General features: G+C 48.1%; 1 protein-coding gene across 1 annotated transcript in view; it reads left to right on the top strand.

The window, feature by feature from the left end:
* The first annotated feature begins 15,130 nt into the window (after nucleotides 1-15,130).
* Nucleotides 15,131-22,058, top strand: part of LOC138582821 (myosin-4-like) — a 44,081-nt gene continuing 37,153 nt past the window's right edge. Inside the window, exons 1-3 of the mRNA XM_069654485.1 lie at nucleotides 15,131-15,183; nucleotides 21,353-21,569; nucleotides 21,664-21,807. Of these exons, the coding sequence (XP_069510586.1) occupies nucleotides 21,366-21,569; nucleotides 21,664-21,807 (348 nt within the window). The 5' untranslated portion in view covers nucleotides 15,131-15,183; nucleotides 21,353-21,365. The remainder of the gene's footprint in view (nucleotides 15,184-21,352; nucleotides 21,570-21,663; nucleotides 21,808-22,058) is intronic.

Raw genomic sequence — 22,058 nt, 5'->3', positions numbered from 1 at the left:
AAGAGCAGAGGTATAAAAGGTGAAGAGAAGAGGACTGACCCGTGGGAAACAGCAAAAGGATGTGGTGAGGAGGCAAGGTTGTTCCAGGACACTTGGAAGTGTCTGGGGGCAAGGTAGGAGGATATCCAATCAAGGGCGTTATCTTTTGTGCCAAGGATAAACCGTGTGGCTAGGTGGTCAGAATGTTCGACAGTAGCAAAGGCGGCAGAGAGGTCAAGAAGAATGATAGATGATAGGTTGTCATGGCGAGTGGAGGAAATTATGTTGTTTACATTGAGAAGGGCTGTTTCAATAGACTGGAGGTGTTTGAAGCGAGATTGCAGTGTGTGCCGAAGGTTGTGTGTATCCAGAAATTTGGAGAATCGGTTAATTACAATTCTTTCCAGGATTTTGGAGTAATGAGGTAGAACGGAGACAGGATGGAAATGGACAGGATTGTTAGGGTCAAGGCTGAGTTTTAGAATGGGGATGACACTGGCCGATTTGTTAGATGAAGAGAAAGTGGCCATGTCAATAGATGCACTGAAGAGGGATGTATGGTACAGGAAAACAGTGAGTGCTATAAGTTTCATTAGTTGAGGGGAGCGAGGGTCAGTGGGGGAACAACAAGGGTTTGTTGCATGGAGAAGTGCATACATTTCTTTGGTGTCAGTGGGGTTGAAGTTGAACATGGTGGCGAGAGTGGAGGATAGGGGTGGCTGAGTGTAGTGGGCAGGAGGGGGATAGGAGATCATTTCTGAGGGTATCTCGAATGGTAGATATTTTAGAAGCAAAGTAGACAGCAAGATCATTAACAGAGAGAGTAGAAGAGATGGAGAAGGATTTATGGGGAGAGAAAATAGAGTTTAGAGGTTTTTGGAGGTGTCTAGGTTGTTAGGATTGAGAGGAAATTAGAGAGCGGTAGAATTCACATTTGGCAGTGTCAAGTTCAGCAAATGAGGAAAGCACGTGTTGTAGGTCGGAGAGGTAGATGGAGAGTTCAGAGACAGGAAAATTGCACTTACTAACAATCATAGAGGCTGGCAGGAGGAAGGAGGAGGCAGATGAGGGTGTCAGGATAGAGGCAAAGTCTATTGAGTGGCCAGATGGAGAGGCGGCAGAAGAGATTTTGCTGGCTCAGACTAGAGATGAGATTAGAATAGGAGTTCCCATTAGCATGGGTGGGCAAAGAGTGGATGGAAGAGAAAGAGTGATGATGGAGAAGGGAGATAAAGTTGGTGGATGTGGCCAAGGAGCGAGAGTAAAGGTTAAAGTCATCTAAGACAATGAAAGGCTGAATTGGAGTGAGTGAGTCAATTAGTGGGAGAGATGGTCAAAGAATTGGCCTACCAGAGGTAAAGTACAGCGATAGCAGAGGTAGTGTATGAGGGAGGATTGATAGGGGATTGGGGTGAAGCAGCGATATGAACTTTGGAATATGAAAATAGAGCCAACCACCACCCCTAACTATGAGGTGGGGAGCATTGCAGAAGTAGTAGAGGGGGTCATTGAGGGCAGCAAGTGTAGCAAAATCAGAGAGAGACATACAGGTTTCAGTGAAGGCAATCATTTCAAGAGAGGGGGAATGGGAGTCCGAGTCTCTCCCTGCGAGTTCCCACTTACCGCCACTGCTAGAGGAATATTGTGTAGCGGGATCACCTCCTTAGCCGCACAGAGAAGGTCTCCCCTCTGGGGAGAAGTGATGAGATTGTGGGAATCGTTACATCTGGTAATACCTGAGAATGTTGCAGCCCCATAAACACATAACCTTTGTATTCAGTACTTATGTTCTCATATCAATAGAATTCCTTCTATGATTTTTTTAAGGTTTATGAGTACCATGAAGTACAGGAATGAGAGCTCTGCCACCAGACACTTCGGCATAAAAACTTAAAAAAGGACATTGTGTTCCAATAAATATTGCAGTTTGCCAATGTTTGTAAACCATTGACTAACCTCAGTTTTGCAACTGTTTACAAAGCTCCTTTAAACATTTCAAAAACTTAGTGTTAACTAAAGTTTGCACAATATTTAAATGAGTGTGCACCGTGTTTGACAATGTTTTACAAAAATGTAAACTTCATGCAATACCTTACATTTACAATGTTTACTCTGTTGTAAACCTAACCAAAATTATGGTTTGAAAGGTTTACACATTTTTGTGAACCATTAAAACAAAAGATATGCTAAATTGTTGTAAACTATGTAAATCTTGTGTTTATGGTTTACAGAACATTTGTAAATCTTTCAAACCATAGGTTTGGTATGGTTTACAAACAAGCAAACCAATGTAAACACAAGGTTTTGCATACAGTTTACATTGTTGTAAACTGTTTGCAAACATAGTGTACACTGATTCAAATGTTGTGTAAACTGCAAGTAGACATTATGTTTGCAAAATGTTTACAATAGCTGTGTAAACTGTTGCAAAGTTGAGGTTACACAATGGTTTACCAATCTGAGAACATTGGTAAACTATCATTTTCATGCAGTATCTGTATACCAATGAGGCCCCACGCATTTTTTAAATCTTTGAAACTGATTACTGTCACTGACTCACAGCCTTTCCATTAAATAAGGTCTGCTTCAATCGCAGCATATTTTGCCCTGTCTGTTGCAGCCACAATCCCTGCATTGACCTCCTTGAAACATGTGATCAGAGCTGGAGACATTCTCTAGGTACATAGCTTAATAGAAATTAAAAGAATTGCTTGGAGATTTATTCAAAATAACCCTCATCTGTACTTCTGAATGAAAAGGATATTGATACTTTGGACAACATGACCAAATAGACACAGCACAAAAGTAAAAGCAACAGAGAAACTGCCATAAACAAAACGTTCATTTCATGTAGCAGAACACAATCACATTTGTTTGCAATGCATTGCAAAGTCAGATGGAGTTTTCAAACCTAAGTTGCAAAAGGTCCTGTGGTAAACATCATTTCTACCAACTACAGCTAGGTAAATGTGTGTGCAAGTGCCTGGGTTCCAAACTGGTCTCATATCTGGATTTTCCAGTTAGCCAAAGTGTGTGCTCCTGGGCAAATCATTTTCTCACCTTTACTTGCCTAACAAAATGAGGAGTCTCTATAAGTGATACAGCTCACACTGTCTGCTGTTCCAAAAAAGCCTTACTCCCGATATTGGCAGATATGTCATCACTCATAAACTGAATATCATACTTTATTTGTCTGGGGGCTTATTCCTGTATGAAACGTTACATGAACATGTGGAGTACTACAGACGCATTCTGTGATGTAATTGAAAATGCAAATAACGGGCCTCTACATAGTTTTTGCCACCGTCTCCCAACACATCCTAGGGCCCTGTTTGTTGGCTCAATCAGGTTCCAATTTTGGCAGCTTTTTCTTCTTCCACACATTTTTAATTCGTATTTACTAATATTATTTATTGATTGCATTTAATTTCATTTTATTCTGATATTAGTTCTTTATTGCGATACAAAATGATGGGAACCGACATACGGCTGTGGTTCAAACTAGTAAGAATGCATTCCGGCTACAAAGAAGTCAAACCAAGCATTTTTAAGGTTTATATCTCTTTCAGGGGCCGCTCGACGCACTCATTATTTGAATGACTTGAAGCTTGGCTCCAGCGAGAACCAGTAGACTCCCCCAGCCCCCCCTCCGATCACTCAACCTGCAGGCAGGATCACAGCACCCTCATAGACCGAGATGATTGAGGGCACAGACGACCTTTGGAGCACGGAAAGGGGAATTGGAGATCTTGTTTCTCCTTTACCAAGGAAGCCACTTGGCTCCCTGTGACCTCCATGATAACCTTTAAAATGCAGTGCCAACTTCATAATTCTATTTGCGGTGCTTGTGAATTCCTGCCAGTGCTCTGTGTTCCTAGGAGGAAGGTTTTTCAGGGTCTGCTTTGCTTTCTTTGCTGCTGGGAGCAGACTCGGGGATATTTTGTGGGACGGCTGTAACCTTAATTGTAAAACTTCTTGGACTTTCAATGAAAAGGCGCTATCTGGGGATCAGGAGACACCACGTCATTCCTGATTAACACTGCATTGTAAAGTTCCCTTTTCTGGGGCCTGTGTCTGGTGTGCTCGATCTCTGGCTTTGCTTCTCTGTCATTTTCCCGCTTTCTGAAAGTCGCACAAATAAAGACTCATTTGTTTCCATTGATTTAGAGCGGTCATCAGGAAGCTGGAAAACGGACATACCTGTGGTGTTTTTTTTTAAATTCATGGCGTTTCACCCCCCCCCCTAAACTCCCCTTTGCTCATTCCTGCTGTCTCCCCCACACCCTTTTTGTGCACAGTCACACACACAGTCATATACTACCCTTCACTCCTGTGGTCCATCCTCTCCGTCTCGCCCTAACTGTGGGCCCTGCGTGCACTCGTGTGTGGCAGGGGCGTGACCGTTTCATTTAGAAAGACCGATCCACGCAAGCAGTCTTTCTAAATCGATTACTTTTCCTTTTAGGAAAATAAAAAAAGATAATGACCTAAGACCTTGGCTTTGCATCTAGTAATCACTTGAAGTGACGACAGTATACAAATGAGTTCCTATTTTTCTTTGAATGTGTGTTGAGTGAATGTTTCTGAACGATGCTAGACTGGAAACAGAACTTTGGCTCATGGTGTCCTATTTTAAGGCTAGATCTCAATGGTCTCTTCTGCGGTACAAACTATCCAGTGTGATACACAAACACTTACGCACACACCTGACAGGATCCACCTTGTGGAAATGCAGTTTGGTCTTTTCATTTGTTCCAGTCGTTGGTCTATGCCTTCGGTGCAGCACAGCGAGGACTATGAGCAAATGAATGGGTGGATGAAGTGCAGTTTTAGATCAAGGCTTCACAGCACAACATAAAGGGGTTGTATTGTAACTGTTGCAGCTATCACCCTCCCATTCATCCATTCCATTGTATTAATAATATAAGACCAAAAAAGACTTGATTCATGGAACTGTGGAAAGTGTATTTTTGCCTTGCAAAGTCCGGCAAAGTCAGCGCATAGTCATTTTGCAGTACAAAATAAATGTGCCTGGACTTTGCACAGCAAAAATACACTTTGCACAGTTCCATGAATCAGGGTTTGTGTCGGCAGTGCAAAGTCACTTTTCAGCAGTGCAAAGTCACTTTGAACTGGGGAAATATTCCATGAATCAGGCCCTGAAAGTTGAGGAGGCCTGAATACTTAGACCTGCCTGCCATGAAACTGTGATGCAAGTGCAGGATGATTTAGAGAAGGACAGATTTTGAAGGAACTTTTGGGTTGATATCACTTAGAACCCTCGCGACCTGATTAAATGCAAAAATGTGCACTGTCGCATTGGTGTGACATAGAACGGAGACTTTGAGTTCCTCCACTCCGTTTGTTTAATTAGGAAAACAGGCTGCTGTGGTCACACCTTATTAGTGCACCAGAAAAAAATTATGCTGGAGACTGAGTCCAATTGCTGTTGTGTGATAAGGACGTTTAATTGATCTGCCCTATGGATTACACGTGTTTCGGCAAGGTGCCTTTCTCAAATCATGGCTTATCTAATTATGACCCATCATAAGTGAATGGTGCATTTATTATTTTCACTTATGATGGGTCATAATTAGATAAGCCCTGATTTGAGAAAGGCACCTTGCCGAAACACGTGTAATCCATTGGGCAGATCAATTAAACTTCCTTATCACACAACAGCAATTGGACTCAGTCTCCAGCATAATTTTCTTCTGGTGCAGTAATAAGGTGTGACCACAGCAGCCTGGTTTCCTGATTTAGAAAAGGCATAGCTTTCATGGTGGTGCACGTATTAGCATGGAGCCATAACTCAAAGTTCCCTCCAGTATTTGTCTTGTGTTCTGAATAGTGACCCATTAGCGCTGGTCGCCCAGCTAATCACCAGGACTCCTGCTTTACTTATGTTCAGCCATATTCCCCTACCACCATGGTAGCCACGCCGTTGAATGGGGCCGGTTACAAAAAGAAAATATTCTGGGACCACCCACTATATTTTCAAACTAGTGCAGTGTCATTAAGGGGCAAATGTGTAATATATGTGTGACTCTCACCTGGCACCATCAAGTTAGGCTGTGGGTACATGTGGTAAAGCATGATTCGTCAGTATGACTACCAGAGAAGGGGCATGTGCCCCCTTCTGCAAAGGCCACAAGCCCTGCCAATGTGTCCCCCGGCATTGCTCCCAGGCCTCTCTGACCCTCAGCCATGTATGTCTGCATTCCTCAGCGGCCCCACACACTAATATCCACGCAGCCCTGCACAAACCTCAGGTACACTCCTACATGATATTCCCACAATGCTGCATAGCCACTCGCCGTGCATACTCAATGTATCCTACAATCCACAACCCCACAGACACCCCCAGTCTAGGATGTTAGATGACACCTGAGCCATGCATACCACCGAGGCCTGAAACCCCGTCCCATGCATACCACCGAGGCCTGAAACCCTGTCGTCCTCAGATGATCCCAGACTCATATGTATCTTCTCGCATTACCACCAATGCTCCACGGCTCACAACACATCAGGTTCTAAGGCCACAGCAGAGGTACCCGCCTAAAAAAAGCCCCCTTAGCCTGTATGATCACAAGCCCTTCCTCACTCTGCACGCCCTGCACGAATACCCCAGAACTGCCTACCTCCCCCAGCCCTGCACAAACACCCCAGAACTGCCTGCATCCGCCAGCTCTGCACAAACACGACAGAACTGCATGCCTCCACCAGCATTGCACAAACACCACAGAACTGCCTGCATCCCCCATCCCTGAACGAATACCCCAGAACTGCCCACATCCCACAGCCCTGCACAAACACCCCAGAACTGCATGCCTCCACCAGCAATGCACAAACATCCCAGAACTGCCTGCCTCCCCCAGCCCTGCACAAACCCCCCAGAACTACCTGCCTCCCATTGCCCGGCAAAAACACCCCAGAACTGCCTGCATCCGCCAGCCCTGCACAGACAGCCCAGAACTGACTGCCTCCCTCTGCCCCACACAAACATCACAGACCTGACTGCACCTCCAGCGCTGCACAAACACCCCAGAACGGACAGCCTCCCTCTGCTCCACACACACATCACAGAACTGACTGCATTTCCCAGCCCTGCACAACCATCCCAGAACTGCCTGCATCCCCCAGCCCTGCACAAACACCGTAGAACTGCCTCCATCCACCAGCCCTGCACAAACACCCCAGAACTGCCTGCATCCGCCAACCCTCCACAAACACCCCAGAAATGCCAGCATCCGCCAGCCCTGCAAAAACACTGCAGAACTACCTGCCTCCCCAGCCCTGCAGAAACACCACAGAACTACCTGCCTCCCCTTGCCCCGCACAAACACCCCAGGACTGCCTGCATCCCCCAGCCCTGCACAGACACCCCAGAACTGACTGCCCCCTCTGTCCCACACAAACATCACAGAACTGAGTGCATCTCCCAGCCCTGCACAAACACCCCAGAACTGCCCGCATCCCCCAGACCTGCACAAACACCCCAGAACTGCCTGCATCCCACAGCTCTGCACAAACACCCCAGAACTGCCTGCCTCCACCAGCCCTGTAAAATATACCCCTGAACGGATTGCCTCCCTCTGCCCCCACACAAACATGACAGAACTGACTGCATGCCACAGCCCTGCACAAACACCCCAGAACTGCCTGCATCCCCCAGCCCTGCACAATCACTCAGAACTGCCTGCCTCCACCAGCCCTGCACAAACACCCCAGAAAAGCTTGCCTCCCCCAGCCCTGCTCAAACACCGCAGAAATACCTGCCTCGCCCTGCCCCACACAAACATCACAGAACTGACTGCATCTCCCAGCCCTGCACAAACACCCCAGAGCTGCTAGCACCCCCCAGCCCTGCACAAACACCCCAGAACTGCCTGCATCCGCAGGCCCTGCACAAACACCACAGAACTGCCTGCCTTCCCCAGCCATGCACAAACACCCCAGAATTGCCTGCATCCCCCAGCTCTGCACAAACATCCCATCCCTGCCTAACTCTGCTAGCCCTGCACAAACGCCACAGCCATGCCTGCCTCTATGAACCCTGCACAAAGAGCCCAGAGTTGCCTGACTCTCCCAGCCCTGCACTAACCCCCCAGCCTCTTCAGCCATGTATTTATTTATAAAAAAATCAAAGGGAAAGCAATACATTTGTGCTAAGTACAAACAACGCAGCCCTGCACAAGCCTCAGGTACACTCCTACATGATATTCCCACAACGCTACATATCCACTCGCCGTGCATACTCAATTCATCCTACAATCCGCAAACCCACAGACACCCCCAGTCTAAGATGTTAGATGACACCTGAGCCATGCATGCCACCGAGGCCTGAAACCACGTCGTCCTCAGATGATCCCAGACTCATATGTATCTTCTCGCATTACCACCAATGCTCCACGACTCACAACACATCAGGTTCTAAGGCCACAGCAGAGGTAAACACCTAAAAAAAGCCCCCTTAGCCTGTATGATCACAAGCTTTTCCTCACTCTGCACACCCTGCACGAATACCCCAGAACTGCCCGCATCCCCCAGCCCTGCATGAATACCCCAGAACTGCTTGCATCCCACAGCCCTGCACAAACACCCCAGAACTGCATGCCTCCACCAGCAATGCACAAACACCCCATAGCTTCCTGCATCCCCCAGCCCTGCACAAACCCACCAGAACTACCTGCCTCCCCTTGCCCCGCACAAACACCCCAGAACTGCCTGCATCCGCCAGCCATGCACAGACACCCCAGAACTGACTGCCTCCCTCTTCCCCACACAAACATCACAAAAATGACGGCATTTCTCAGCCCTGCACAAACACTGCAGAACTACCTGCATCCGCCAGCCCTGTACAAACACACCAGAACTGCCTGCATACCCCAGCCCTGCACAAACACCACAGAACTACCTGCCTCCCCCAGCCCTACACAAACACTGCAGAACTACCTGCCTGCACAAACACCCCAGAACTGCCTGCATCCGCCAGCCCGGCACAGACACCCCAGAACTGCCTGCCTCCACCAGCACTGCACAAACACCCCAGAACAGCCTGCATCCCCCAGCCCTGCACGAACACAGCAGTACTGCCTGCCTCCACCAGCAGTGCACAAACACCCCAGACTGCCTGCCTCCCCCAGCCCTGCACAAACACTGCAGAACTACCTGCCTCCCCTTGCCCCGCACAAATATCCCAGGACTACCTGCATCCCCCAGCGCTGCACAGACACCCCGGAACTGACAGCCTCCCTCTGCCTCACACAAACATCACAGAACTGACTGCATCTCCCAGCCCTGCACAAACACCCCAGAACTGCCTGCATCCCCCAGACTTGCACAAACACCCCAGACTGCCTGCATCCTCCAGCCATGCACAAACACCCCAGAACTGCCTGCATCCCCAGGCATGCACAAACACGCCAGACTTGCCTGCATCCCCCAGCCCTGCACAAACATCCCATCCCTGCCTAACTCTGCTAGCCCTGCACAAACGTCACAGACCTGCCTGCCTCTGTGAACCCTCCACAAATAGCCCAGAGTTGCCTGACTCTCCCAGCCCTGCACAATCCCCCACGCCTCTTCAAGCCATTTATTTATTTATAAAAGTCAAAGGGAAAGCAATACATTTGTGCTATGTACAAACACCCCTAGCCTGCCTGACTCTCCAAGCCTTGCACAAATATCCCAGCCCTGCCTGACTCTGCTAGCCTTGAACATACACCCCAGACATGCCTGCCTCTGCCAGCCCTGCACACATACCACAGCCCTGTCTAACTCTCCGAGTCCTGTTCAAACAACCCAGCCTTACTGCCTCCCCCTGCACTGCCGAAACACCCCAGCACTGTCTGACTCTGCCAGACCTTCACCCCTTTCCCAGCCCTGCACAAACATCCCTACCCGCCAGCCTCCCCCAGCCCTTCAAAAGACCCCAGCCAGCTGGCTCTGCCAGTGCCAACCCTGCACAAACACTCGTGCCCTGCCCACCTCTCCCAGCTCTGCACGAACACCCCAGCCCTGCCTGCCTCTGCAAGATCAAGATGCTCCAAGTCGTCAGCCTCCCTCAGCCGTGCATGCATCAACCATCAATGATCCGGATTCTTAGATGCCCTCCAGTTTCCCGTTCCCTGTCAGGCCTGGTAGGGCTGAAGATGCATCCTTTCATGGGGCAGACACTGCCCCAGCTGCAAGCATTTCAGTATCCTTGGTAAGTCATAAAAGTGCGTCAGGGCCTTTCAACTTTTTCAAATGAAAGGGAATAAAGCTTCTGGGGGGACCCTAGCAATTGCCCCCATGTTTCCAGTAAGCAGTGTTGTAACACAGCAATATATTCCTTTCTCTATTTTTGTTGCAGGGGTTAAAATTGAACTTTGCAGCGCTCATATTAAAAGCTGCGTTTCCTGGAGCCTTTCCGACATCACTTCCCACAGACGACAGTGTTACCACCTCATTGCCATTTAACACTAGTTCCTCCATATCAGCCATTTGCTGACAAAGAAGGGTTTATAGCTCTTCAGTGGGCATTTAGTGGTTAAGAGAGCTGCTGGCTGGCCGTCTAGTTTCAACGAATACCTGGCACTTCTTGCCCACTGCATCGCCGCTCTCTGCTTCAACTTTCAGTGCTAAGCGGATGACACTCAGCTCGTTTTCAGGCTCCACTCTGCCACCTCTTCTCCTTTTCTGACTGTCTGTCTGCTATCCAGGAGTGGTGTGCCGCCAACGATCTCTGCCTTAATGTCAGTAAGACGGAGATTCTCCTCATCGGCACACCTGCACCCTCCTTTCATGTCACTCTCTGGCTGGCTTCCCTTGGCCCTCTTCCTGCTCCCATCTGTGAGAAGAACCTCTGGGTCATTTTTGACTCTACAATCTCCTTTTCTCCTCACATTTCTGACGTCTCTAAGAAATCGAACTACTAACTGCACCTCCTCAGAAGTATTCTTCCATTCCTCCCCTTTTACTTCCCCCAGAAGCTCACTGCACTGTCTCTAGAGCTCTGGTTCTCTCTAGGCTCGACAACTGCAACAGTCTCTTTCTAAATCTGCCTGCTGCTACTCTCAGCCCTCAGCAACTCATCCAGAACACAACAGCAAGACTTCTCCTTGGTCTCAAGCCAAGAGATACTATCTCTCCAGCACTGAAATCTCTGCATTGGCTCCCAGTGGCTGCAAGGATTAAGTTCAAGACCCTCTGTCATGTCCACAAGGCCTTCTGGGGCCTGGGTCCTCAATACCTCCAACCCTCTCTTTGTAAATACCTTCCTACTCAAGCTCTTCACTCCTCCACCGCCATCTCCCTCAGGGTGGGTCACTTCTCCAAGCAACGAGTTGGTGGTAGATCTCTTTCCTCAGCTGGGGCCTCCCTCTGGTACAGCCTCTTTACCTCTCTGAAACTTGAGGGGAACCATCTCCAGTTCTGGAAGCACCTCAAGAACTTCCTCTTTGTTTCTGCCTTCTCTCTTCCTCCCCCCATCTGATTTCCTGTCTCATACTGCACTGATCACCTGGTTACCCTCTGATTCCGGGCCAAGGTCCCTGTCCGCCCAGTGGCACACCCGCACCGCCTCTCGGCAACCCTTGCCCTTGGGTCTGTAGCTGTAACCCTGCAGTCCCGCTACCTGCACTTTTGGACACATGCTGTATGCACTTACCCTTGCACTTGCCACCTGCTGGCTGCACTTCTTGTTATTGTTTTGATCCCATGTACAGCACTGCCCCCCCTGAACCTGTGCAATCTCAATGTCACTTGGCTTAGTAAGCGTTGTCTCAGTCCTCCCTCTGTTCCCCCTTCCTTGCCTCGTTGTGCCTTGAAACACTTGTGTATAGGCGCCTTACAAATGCCACATCATATCATAATCAGCGGCTATTAAGCTTATCTTTGTCGCCATTGCAATGTATGCACAGTGATATTCGGTGGTGTGGCTTTTGATGACAAGTAGACAGGAGGTTTGCGGGAGACTCTCCTGTGCTTTCCCTCCTGCGGCGCTTCAGCACAAGACATGAGTGCTCCTAAGAATCACAGTGTGTAGGTGCAGCACTGCATGTGCCATGGTGCACATATCAGCCTGTGGGCAGGCACAGGTCTCTGGCGGGGCAGTTTGAATAACATTTGGCATCAGACACGGGGATCAGGAAGCATCCTGGAAAATAACAGCTGCGTTATTACATAATTTCCCTAGCCTCGACCCTAAAGCAAATGCCCAACGTTGTCATAGGGCTTATTAGTCCACAATAGCCCCAGGTCAATGCGTGGCTACCCAAAACCTTAGCCTTCAGGCACGCCCCTCCCAGATGCATTGGTGCCAGGGACCCTTCACCTCCAGGAGTCCCGATTAAAGTGAAAGGTGCAGACAGTGGGGCCATCTGGACCCAGGTCAACAGCCACCCACACCTACCTGATAACCTTAGGATGTGTTCATCTCCCTGCTCTGCGCGCATGGCACCTCTGATCCAGTCTAAGTGGCATGTGCAGTGATGCATACTCCCCAGTACTCACATGGGGTACGGTGTGTAACAAAGCGAGAGACAGAACCTGTACCCCACTGAAAGCCGTGGCTGTGCCCCCCCCCCCCCCGCCCTGTCAAACTTAAGTGGCTGGCGTTTTCACCTGACGTTGGTGGCCTCACTTTTGCCTCGTTATATAAAGAGGCTTGCTCCTCTGCAGACATTTCTTCGATTTGGACGATACATTTGAGCCATGTACTTTAAAGAGCACTCCCCTTACTGTAGTACTGTAGCACTCCCTGTAACGCCCCTCTGTACACAGGCTCATGACGAGTGTTGTTAGTGTTGTCATTCTAGTTTATTCAATCATCACAGTCATTATGTTCTGGCCTCCAGCTGCACCATTATATGACAAGTGGGAACCCTGCTAAGGGGGCAGTGACAACTGATATATTAGGTCAGAGTTCCAATTAACAACGCCTTCCTGTACGACAAGGCGTACGACAAGGCAAGCTGACGCGGTGCGCGCTTATACACACATACATTCATACATTGGAATGCATTGTTGAATGGCAGTGCAGGCAAGCCCATTCCAGAAACAATGTTGAGTAGTTCTGTGAAACTCTGTGTCTGCATCTTGGAAAGTCAGTGTGCTTAAAATAGTCTCCGGATCTCAGCCAGTTATTAAAAAAACATAGAACTGGTGAGAATGGGACGGGGAGACGCTGATCAAGATACGTCTCATACCACATTTCCATGCCTTCTTCTTCTCTCCCAAATCTACCCTGTGGCTGGAGGATGAAGACACACACTGGCCCAAGGAAACATATAACTATGGTGATCAGACGGAAGTTCTCAATCTGGAATTCCACTGCCGTCTCGATACATCCATAAACAATATTCACATTTATAGTATGAGGATTACCCTGATGAATATCCATCTATCCTCACTAAGGATAGAAACATGTTGGGCTTTTAGGGAAGGCAGTGGACTGAATAATGGCGAACAGGTGTATCAAAAAGGGACGAGCACCAGCAATCTACATTTCATTCAATCCCAGGCATGGTAACGACTATCTTCATAAATGTGAAAAGATGTTAATACATCAACTAGAGAATGGCCCATGATGTGCAAGTGGCAGTACATGTATACATTCACCACTGTGGTAAGAAGCACATGGCACACTCCCCTTTCACAAGCAGGCACACGCATTCTCAAGTAGCAAAAGGTTGCCCTGCCCTGCTGCTCAGTGTTGCATAGGGGCTTCACCTGGGAAATGCGCACTGTTTACAAAACACATTAAATAAATGAAATAAACTCCAAGGATAAGCGCATTCAAACTTAAATACACTTTCCACTAATACAGACTTCTGCAGCTGCTTGTTTACAAAATGCACACCCGTCGCGTTAAATTGCTATCAGAAGCTGCAATCTTTTTACCTTCGACCCATATAACATTGCTGCCCATCCCATTAGGCAAGACCCTTAAGAGTGAAAATCGTACTTCCTAGGAAATTAATAAAATAACAGAAATAAGAAGAAAGAATTGGCAAGTCCTCGATGTTTTAGTTGAATCCCCGGTCTGTTTCTTCTTGGCTTCTGGCTCTCACTGTGTTTCCTGGGCTTCCTTAGTTTTCCCTGATAAGTCTTCCCTGCTCCCGGATCACAGATGCACTGAAGAGAGGGAGGGCGAGCATCTCCCACGACGCTCCCCGCCAGACTGCTCCATGTGGTCGAATTTCAGAACAAGTGAACGCAATGCATCCATTGGTGCCCAGCATCCATCTGCCAGCCAATTATATCCCACGATGACGAAGTGAAGAGAAATCAAAGCCTTGGGAATTTGATAGACGGATCCCTGGACACTATTTGACCAAATATAGAAGGCCGCCCTGCTGAGTTGGCAGGTCTCAGCTTATAAAAGAGCACCCTTTGGGATGGCCTTTAATCCGCCTGCAGCCCGGCTTCCAGAGGTAATTAAGGACCACTTGTGTGTGTGTGTGTGTGCTCCTTGTGTCTCACTAGTCTGGTGTGTAAGGAGTGGATTCTACAGGCAGTGCCTCCCTGGTACTTTTAAGCTAAATATAATTTGAAGCAAGCCTGCATGTAACCATTGAACTGAAATCATACGTGTATGGGACCGGTGTGCATCCGCGCCTTTCCCATGCCCGGCATGCCTGAAATAATGTCACTGAAACCCAACTCCCAAACACGATGTGCCCGGTCTGTGCCCAGGAGCCGGGAACTCAGAAATGCTAAGTGATGAATGTTAAATGTTAAAGGTATTTGTACCGTGCACCTTCACCAACGGACTTGGTCCAGAGGCGCTCTGGCGGATCTGCAAATGAGAAGGTGGGATGGGTTAGTAGGTGAATCGGGAGTAGGGTAGTGAGAGGAGTGGTGTTCTGTTGGCAGCTTCAACTCGTTATACACCGGGTGCTGAGCTTTGGTGCGAGTATTGGATCGGTGTCAGTCCACGTGTGCTGTTGGTGTTGCTTATGTATTGTTGCGGTGTTGTGAATTGCGTGCGGGTTGTTGTGCGAGAGATGGTTGTGTGAGATTTTGAGTGAGATAAGTCTGCAGAATGCTTCAGATGTTGCTGCTAAACCTCCCTTGGCATGACTCAGTTAAATAAGGATTCACAACAATGCTTGAGACTAATTAGAAAACACCCTGGCCTACACCTGTTCTCTCTCTGCTTCAGTTTTCAGTGTGCCTCGAGGTCCTACGATTTTTCCACCGGGGGAGTAAGTGAAGGTAAGTGCCTTTGCAGAACGCTGCTTATTTTACACAAGTACGCAAACTTTGGATGCGCTGACAATTTACCGAAGTGTGGGCCTCTTTCGAGTTGGGGGGTAATTCTAGATCAGTTACCCCCAAACTCAGTTACCAATGCTGCCACTCGTTCCTGCAGAATTCATGTCAGGTTACATGTGGAAGTATTGGGGAGTTACCCCTGCACCCCCATTCATAGAGTCCATAGGAATCCAGGGGGGGCATTGGTGGCAATTCCACCCACGGTAACACGGTAACTCCTCCAGTTTATGCTATTAAAGTGGGGGAGCTTACTCCAGAAAATTGCTGGAGGAAAATTCCCCACTTTAAGGGTACATTTGTAATTTGATTGCAATACAAATGGCGGTAATTCCATTCCACCGAAAAAGCTGGTAAGGGAAGTAATGCAATTTTTTTGCCGTACAGTCAGACTCAGATTCTACCTCTACGGTGGGGGAGGGAAGAACATTCAATTGAGGGCCACATATTTCTTTGTTAACATGAAGCAAACTTAAAGCTAAATATAGAAATGATGCCAGCAGAAGTGGTCATGTGTCCTACTTCAACGGACACAGGATTCCTACTGAGTTGTGCTGACTTCTCCTTGAGCTAACATGCTATTTCTATCTCTGCGTCTGGGCAGAATCATTTTTTTTGCTGCAATTCCTTTCTTGACATTCCTTTATCGGTATACCACTATAACAGGCCCAGTGACTGTTGAAAGCCATCAACATGCTCGTGTTTTGAATGGCAGGATTGTAACTCTGTATTGTGACCATGGCCGAATTGGTTTTGCTGGTCAAACTTCTTTTAGATACAAAACTATCCGTGAGCGATGCGAGGCCTATGGCAAAATGATGTGTTGAGAGATGCATGGCCTCTAGCCTTTGCAACAACCTTCTTTCTGGGCTTTGACCGGCAAGAGGAACTCATGCCCACCTAGTCATTCATGTCTGATTCCTGGTCAACCCCGAGTACCCGCCTTACACTCTCTGGCTCTATTTGCTCAACTTGCCTCCCAGCTGCTTTCCACATGGAGTACCATGGCTTAATAATACTCAGCGACTTGCAACCAAGTTTGGGAATGAAAGTATGCTACGTTACCTTATATTTGCATAGCGCCTCCTGCCATATTTAATGGTGTCGAAGTCCTGCATTGAATGGCATCTTTTCTGAAAGGGATGGCAAGCAGGTGGCAAACTTGCTGCTCGCCCTGTCTGACTCTGATCCCTACATATCGCGGAAACGTACCCCTGATTATCGCAAGTTTGTCCGTCTGGGTACCTCTTGGAACCTGAACCCACCTGATCTCCAATCTAAAACCCTGGTCAACCAAAGCTCATCACAGACATCAATCTACTTCTCTGATTCAGAACTGAAAAAGATAAATCCGAAAGGTCCTAGTGGGTCCTCTAGGGATCACAATTCCCATTCTAGCTTTCAGGAAGGAGAAACAACAACTTAACTGGCACCTTAAGTGGTTCCTTTCCTGCAGCCCCTATCACGGGTGTAGGTGCCTACCTACCCCATAAACTGGAAACATACCCTTGGTCTTCCTTACTTGTGTCGAGTGCTGATGCCAGGTGCTACACCTAAAATGATCAAATATCATGACATCACTTACTGACAGAAAATACTGAATGCAAGGACCACCTTGTACTGCCACAACATTCGTGTCTCTGTAGTTTTTATTGTTGTTGTTTTAATTCCAACTCTGACCCAGGCTCCGGGCTCTGTCTATTTGGGTTTATTGTTGTGGCTACCTGATTGCCAGAGAGCACCATATGCATATACTTTCACCCACTCATCTCTCTCTCTCTCTCTCGCTCTCTCTCTCTCTCTCTCTCTTCTCTCTCTCTCTTCCCTCTCCTTCTTGTGTTGCTCTTACTTGACTCTCTCTTTCTTCCTCTTCCTGTTTCTTGCACTGACTATGTATGCCTTTCAATCTCCCTTCCTTTTCTCTTCCTCTTGGTTTCTTTGCCCTGCTTTCTCTTTCTTCACCTTGCATCTCTTCGCTTCTATCTCCATTTGCATCCCCAATATTTTCTCTCTCCCCATCTGTAGCTCTCTCTGGCTTATCATTTCCCTTTTATCTCTTTCATTCATTCGTTCATTCGGTTCTCTCACTCCTTCTCTCTTTCCCTTGACCCCTCCCTCTCTCTTTCTCTCCCTGATCTTCTGTCTCTCTGTTTCTCTCTCTCTCTCTCTCTCTCTCTTTCTCTCTCTCTCTTTCTTTCCCTTTCCCACTCCCTCTCTCCTACCCTCTCTCTATCTTTCTCTCCCCACCCTCTCTATCTCTGTCTGTTTATTTCTCTCATTCTCGGTTCCTTGCCCTCTCTCTATCTCTCTTCCTCTCCCCCACCTTCTCTAACTCTTTCCTGTTGCGCCCTCCATCTACTTTCCCCCTCTCTCTTTCTCTCCCCACCCTCACTCTCTCCCTAGCCCCTCCATCTCTCTCTCTCTCTCTCTCTCTCTCTCTATTTCCCTCTCTCTCATTCTCTCTCCCACCCTCTCTGCATCTCTCCATTTCTCTCTCTTTCTACCTTTCATTGCCCCCTCCCTCTCTCTTTCCCTCTCCCTCTTTCTCTCCCCCATCCTCCCTCTCTCTCACTTTCCCTTGCCGTCTCCCCCTCTCCCTCACTCTCTTTCTCACCCCATCTCTATCTTTCTCTGTTTCTCTCTTTCTCTTTCCCTCTCGCTCTCCGCGCCCTCTCTATTTCTCTCTCTCTCCCACACATTCCCCTTCCCTCTCCCTCCCTCTTTCTCTCCCCTACCCCTCTCTTTCTAACTCTTTTTCTCTATCTCTCTTTCCTTGTACCTCTCTCCCTCTCTCTTTCCCTCTCGCTTTCTCTCCCCCATACTCTCTATCCCTCTCGTTCTCTCTCTCTCTTTCCCTTGCCTCCTCTTTCTCTTCCCTTTCTCTCTTTCTCGCCCCCACCTTCATTCTCCCTTTCCTTTTTACCTCTCTCCCTCGCTCTTTCCCTCTCTCTTTCTCTCCCACCCCCTCTCTCTTTCTCACTTTCCCCTGCCCTCTACCTCCCCCACTCTTTTTCCCCCCAACCCTCTCTGTCTCCCCCTCTTTACCTGTTCCCTTCCTCTCTCTCGTTCCCCCTCTCTTTCTCTTCCCCACCATCTCTACCTCTCTCTATTTCTCTCTCTCTCGCTTTCTCTCCCTTTTCCTTGCTCCTCCTTCTCTCTTCCCCTCTCCCTCTTTCTCTCCCCCTCCCTCCCTCTCTCTCACTTTCCCTTGCCCCTCCATCTCTCACACTCTCTTTCTTTCTCGCCCCATCCCTATCCCTCTCTGTTTCTCTTCCTCTCTTTCTATCCCCCACCCTTCCTTTCTCTCTCTTTCCTTCGCCCTCTACTTCTCTCTTTCTCTCACCCACCCTCTTTATCTCCCCCTCTTCCTCTCTCTGTTTCCTTTGTCCCTCCCTCCTCTCTTTCTGTCCCCAACACTCTCTATCTCTCTCATTCGCTCTCTCGTTCCCTTGTCCCTCCTTCCTTTTTCCCCTCTCTCTCGTTCTCTCACCCCCCCCACCCTCTCTCACATTCCTTTGTACCCTCCTCTATATCCCGCTCTATTTTTCTCCCCGACCCTCTCTATCTATCACTTTCTCTTTCTCACTTTCCCCTGCCCTCAACCTACCTTCTCTCTCTCTTTCTCTCCCCCACCCTCTCTATCTCTCTCTGTTTCTCTCTCTTTCCCTCCCTATCTCTCTTTTTCTCTCTCTCTTTCTCTTGTCCCTCCCTCTCTCTCTTTCCCTCTCTCTTTCTCCCTCCACTGTATCTCTTTCTCTCCCTCTCTTTCCGTGTCCCTCTCTATCTTCCCCCTCTCCCTTTCTCTCCCTCACCCTATCTCTCTCTTTCTGTCTCTCACTTTCTCTTGCCCCCTCCCCCTCTCTCTCTTTCTTCTCCCCACACCCCCTATCTCTATCTCTTTCTCTCTTCCACTTTCCCTTGCCCCCTCCCACCCTCTCTCTTTCTTTCCCCCACCCCCTCTATCGCTCTCTGTTTCTCTCTCTCTTTCCCTGGTCCCTCCCTCTCTTTCCCTCTCTCTTTCTCTCCCCCCTCTTTCTCTCTCTTTCTCTTTCCCTTGCCCCCTCCATCTCTTCCCTCTCTCTCATTCTCTCTCTCCCCCACTCTCTCTCTCTCTCTCTCTCTCTCTCTCTCTCTTTCCCTTGCCCCTTCCCTCCCGTCCCCCCCTCTCTCTTTCCGTCTCTTTTTCTCTCCCCCACCCTCTCTATATCTCTCTGTCTTTCTCTCACTTTCCCTTGGCCCTCCCTCCCTCTCGTTCCCTTCCTCTCCCCCACCCTCTCTATCACTCTGTGTCTCTCTCTCTTTTACCTGTCCCTCACTCTCTCTTTCCCTCTCTCTTTCTATCCCCGACCCTCTCTCTCTCTATCTCTTTCTCTTTCCCTTGCCCCCTCCATCTCTTCCCTCTCTCTCTTTCTCTCCCCCACGCCCTCCCTCTCTCTCTCTCTCTCTCTCTCTCATACTTTTCCTTGCCCCCCCCTCTCTCTGTCTCCTTCGTCTCTTTCTTTCTCTCCCCCACCCTGGTATCAGCTTGGGGAGTTGTGGTTGCTTGGATCTGCGTAGGTCAGCTAAGGAAATCACAAAAAGAGTAGGACTAACTATACCTTTGTTTCCCCCCTCACTGTTATGGGCAGTTCATTTTTTTTACTTTTTTATACCTAGCTTTACTTTTTTTAGGACTCCCTTTTGCCATGATGACGTTCCTCTGACATGGTTTGGTCAAAATTAAAACAGCCCATAATATCCCCAATGAATATGGTAGACTTCAAAAGGCAGACGATGGTTGTCGGCAATATTCTAATGTGAGAAATACAGCGGAGGTTCTCTGGGTGTTCAGAACAGATGTTATAAGAGTCCAGTACAGGACACGTAGGCGAGCAGTGCAAACAGAACAAGAGCTCTGGGTGTAGAATATACGGGTGCTGGGTGTATAGAGCACGCTCTCTGAGTGTACCCCACACGGGATGTACACAATAAGCACGGTACAATGGCTCTCAGTGTACAGAGGGAGCAGCCTGAGTGCACCGTACAATGGGTTTGAGTGTCCAGAAGAGCACTGTGAATGCGCCATGCAAGGGCTGGCTCGACTCTCACCGCTTCTGTGCAGGAAGATAGCTGCAATGTGAACCCAGGCCAGGTGTTTGATGCAAGCACCTTGGAGGCCCCGGTGAGGACTCTTGGAATATGTCAGGCAAATGGAACCCATGTATTTAATGGCAGACGTGAGATCTAGACATTCCCACAACGTGAATATTTAGCAGAATATTACACTGGAATGCAACCTAGAGAGCAAGTGAGAAGTCATAGTCCACCAGCAATGGACGGGCCACTGAGTGAGGAGCTTCAGCCAAGCACGGGCCGATAGCCATCATCCCTCCATTCAGAGACTGGTGGATTGTTGACGAGGGTTCTTTTGACCCAACTGAAGCTCATTGAGTTTCATATCACTACCAGTTGAGTTGCAAGAAGGGGAAGTGTTCCCCTTCTGTGTACACCCTTGACGTGGTCTCCACGCTATCATCATAGATATATCAGAGGTCGCCTGAACATTTTACAGTGTCCCTTTGTAGAGGCGGGTAGAAATCACATAACAATGCTATGCAGTGAAGCTCTAGCTGACCAAGGCATCCAGAGTCTTCCATTAACGAAGATATCAGAATGATCAGTATTTGCGGGGCCAATTAGGGTCACAGTTCTGACACTGTTACTGACGGTCCACAAATTAGGGGATTGTGACCGTTCCTATCCAGGATTTGGCCTGTTTCAATATTCCAGGAGGGCAGAGACCAAGTTATTTAGAAGCTGACTTTGGTCCATGGTCACTGACTGTGTTGTTTAAAAGTTAGGAAAGGGCAGTTTAGCAGTTGGGCACTGTTTGCTAGAGGGTGCTTTGATCCCAATTTTCTGGCAGCACATATTGTGTACTTGCTAATGTTATAACTTATGATATTCATGGTGGCATTTCCTACATCACTTAATATGATGGCACCGGTGTTATGATTATGTGGCACCTCTAAACCTTCAGCTTTTGTGCGATAATGATCTTTTCGCTGTTTATATACGAATGTAAAATAGTTGCTCAGAACCACATTCAAATTGTATCTCCTTGATGCTGCAGGAACTCTCCAGCCATGAGTTCAGACGCTGAAATGGCCGTCTTTGGCGTGGCGGCTCAGTTCCTCCGAAAGACTGAGAAGGAAAGAATTGAGGACCAGAATCGGCCCTTTGATGCTAAAACCTCCTGCTTTGTCTGTGAGCCAAAGGAGTTATTCGTAAAGGGTGTAATCCAGAGTAAAGAGGGTGGCAAAGTCACAGTAAAAACTGAGGGCGGTCAAGTAAGTAGAAATTGATTTAACTTAGTCAATATCCTTTAACAAGGCTCAACTTCAATCCAATATTAATACATCCTATACCTCAATTCTTTCAAAGACTCTCACTGTCAAGGATGACCAAGTCTTCCCGATGAATCCCCCCAAGTATGATAAAATTGAGGACATGGCTATGATGACCCACCTGAATGAAGCGACGGTGCTGTATAACCTCAAAGAGCGCTATGCAGCCTGGATGATCTATGTGAGTACACTGAGAAGAATGCAACTCTCCGTGGCATTAGTGATAATGTTATAGTTTTCATTTTCTATACACATACTCTGGCCAGTGGACAAATCAACTGGCTCTCTTCTTATATGTCCAGAGGAAACACATATAAACTGTCTTATTTTATTGCTTAAAAAAGGAAATTGAGATTAAATCCTGTCTGTATTGTTTGGGAGATTGCTCAATAGCATGCAGTGACTACATAGGTAACGTGAGTTAGTAAGTTA

Source organism: Ambystoma mexicanum, chromosome 3q, assembly GCF_040938575.1.
Source record: "Ambystoma mexicanum isolate Mex_15411 chromosome 3q, UKY_AmexF1_1, whole genome shotgun sequence".
NCBI classification, from domain to species: Eukaryota; Metazoa; Chordata; class Amphibia; order Caudata; family Ambystomatidae; genus Ambystoma; species Ambystoma mexicanum.
The sequence above is the reverse complement of the archived record's forward strand: the minus strand, read 5'-3'. Positions and strand labels throughout refer to the sequence as shown.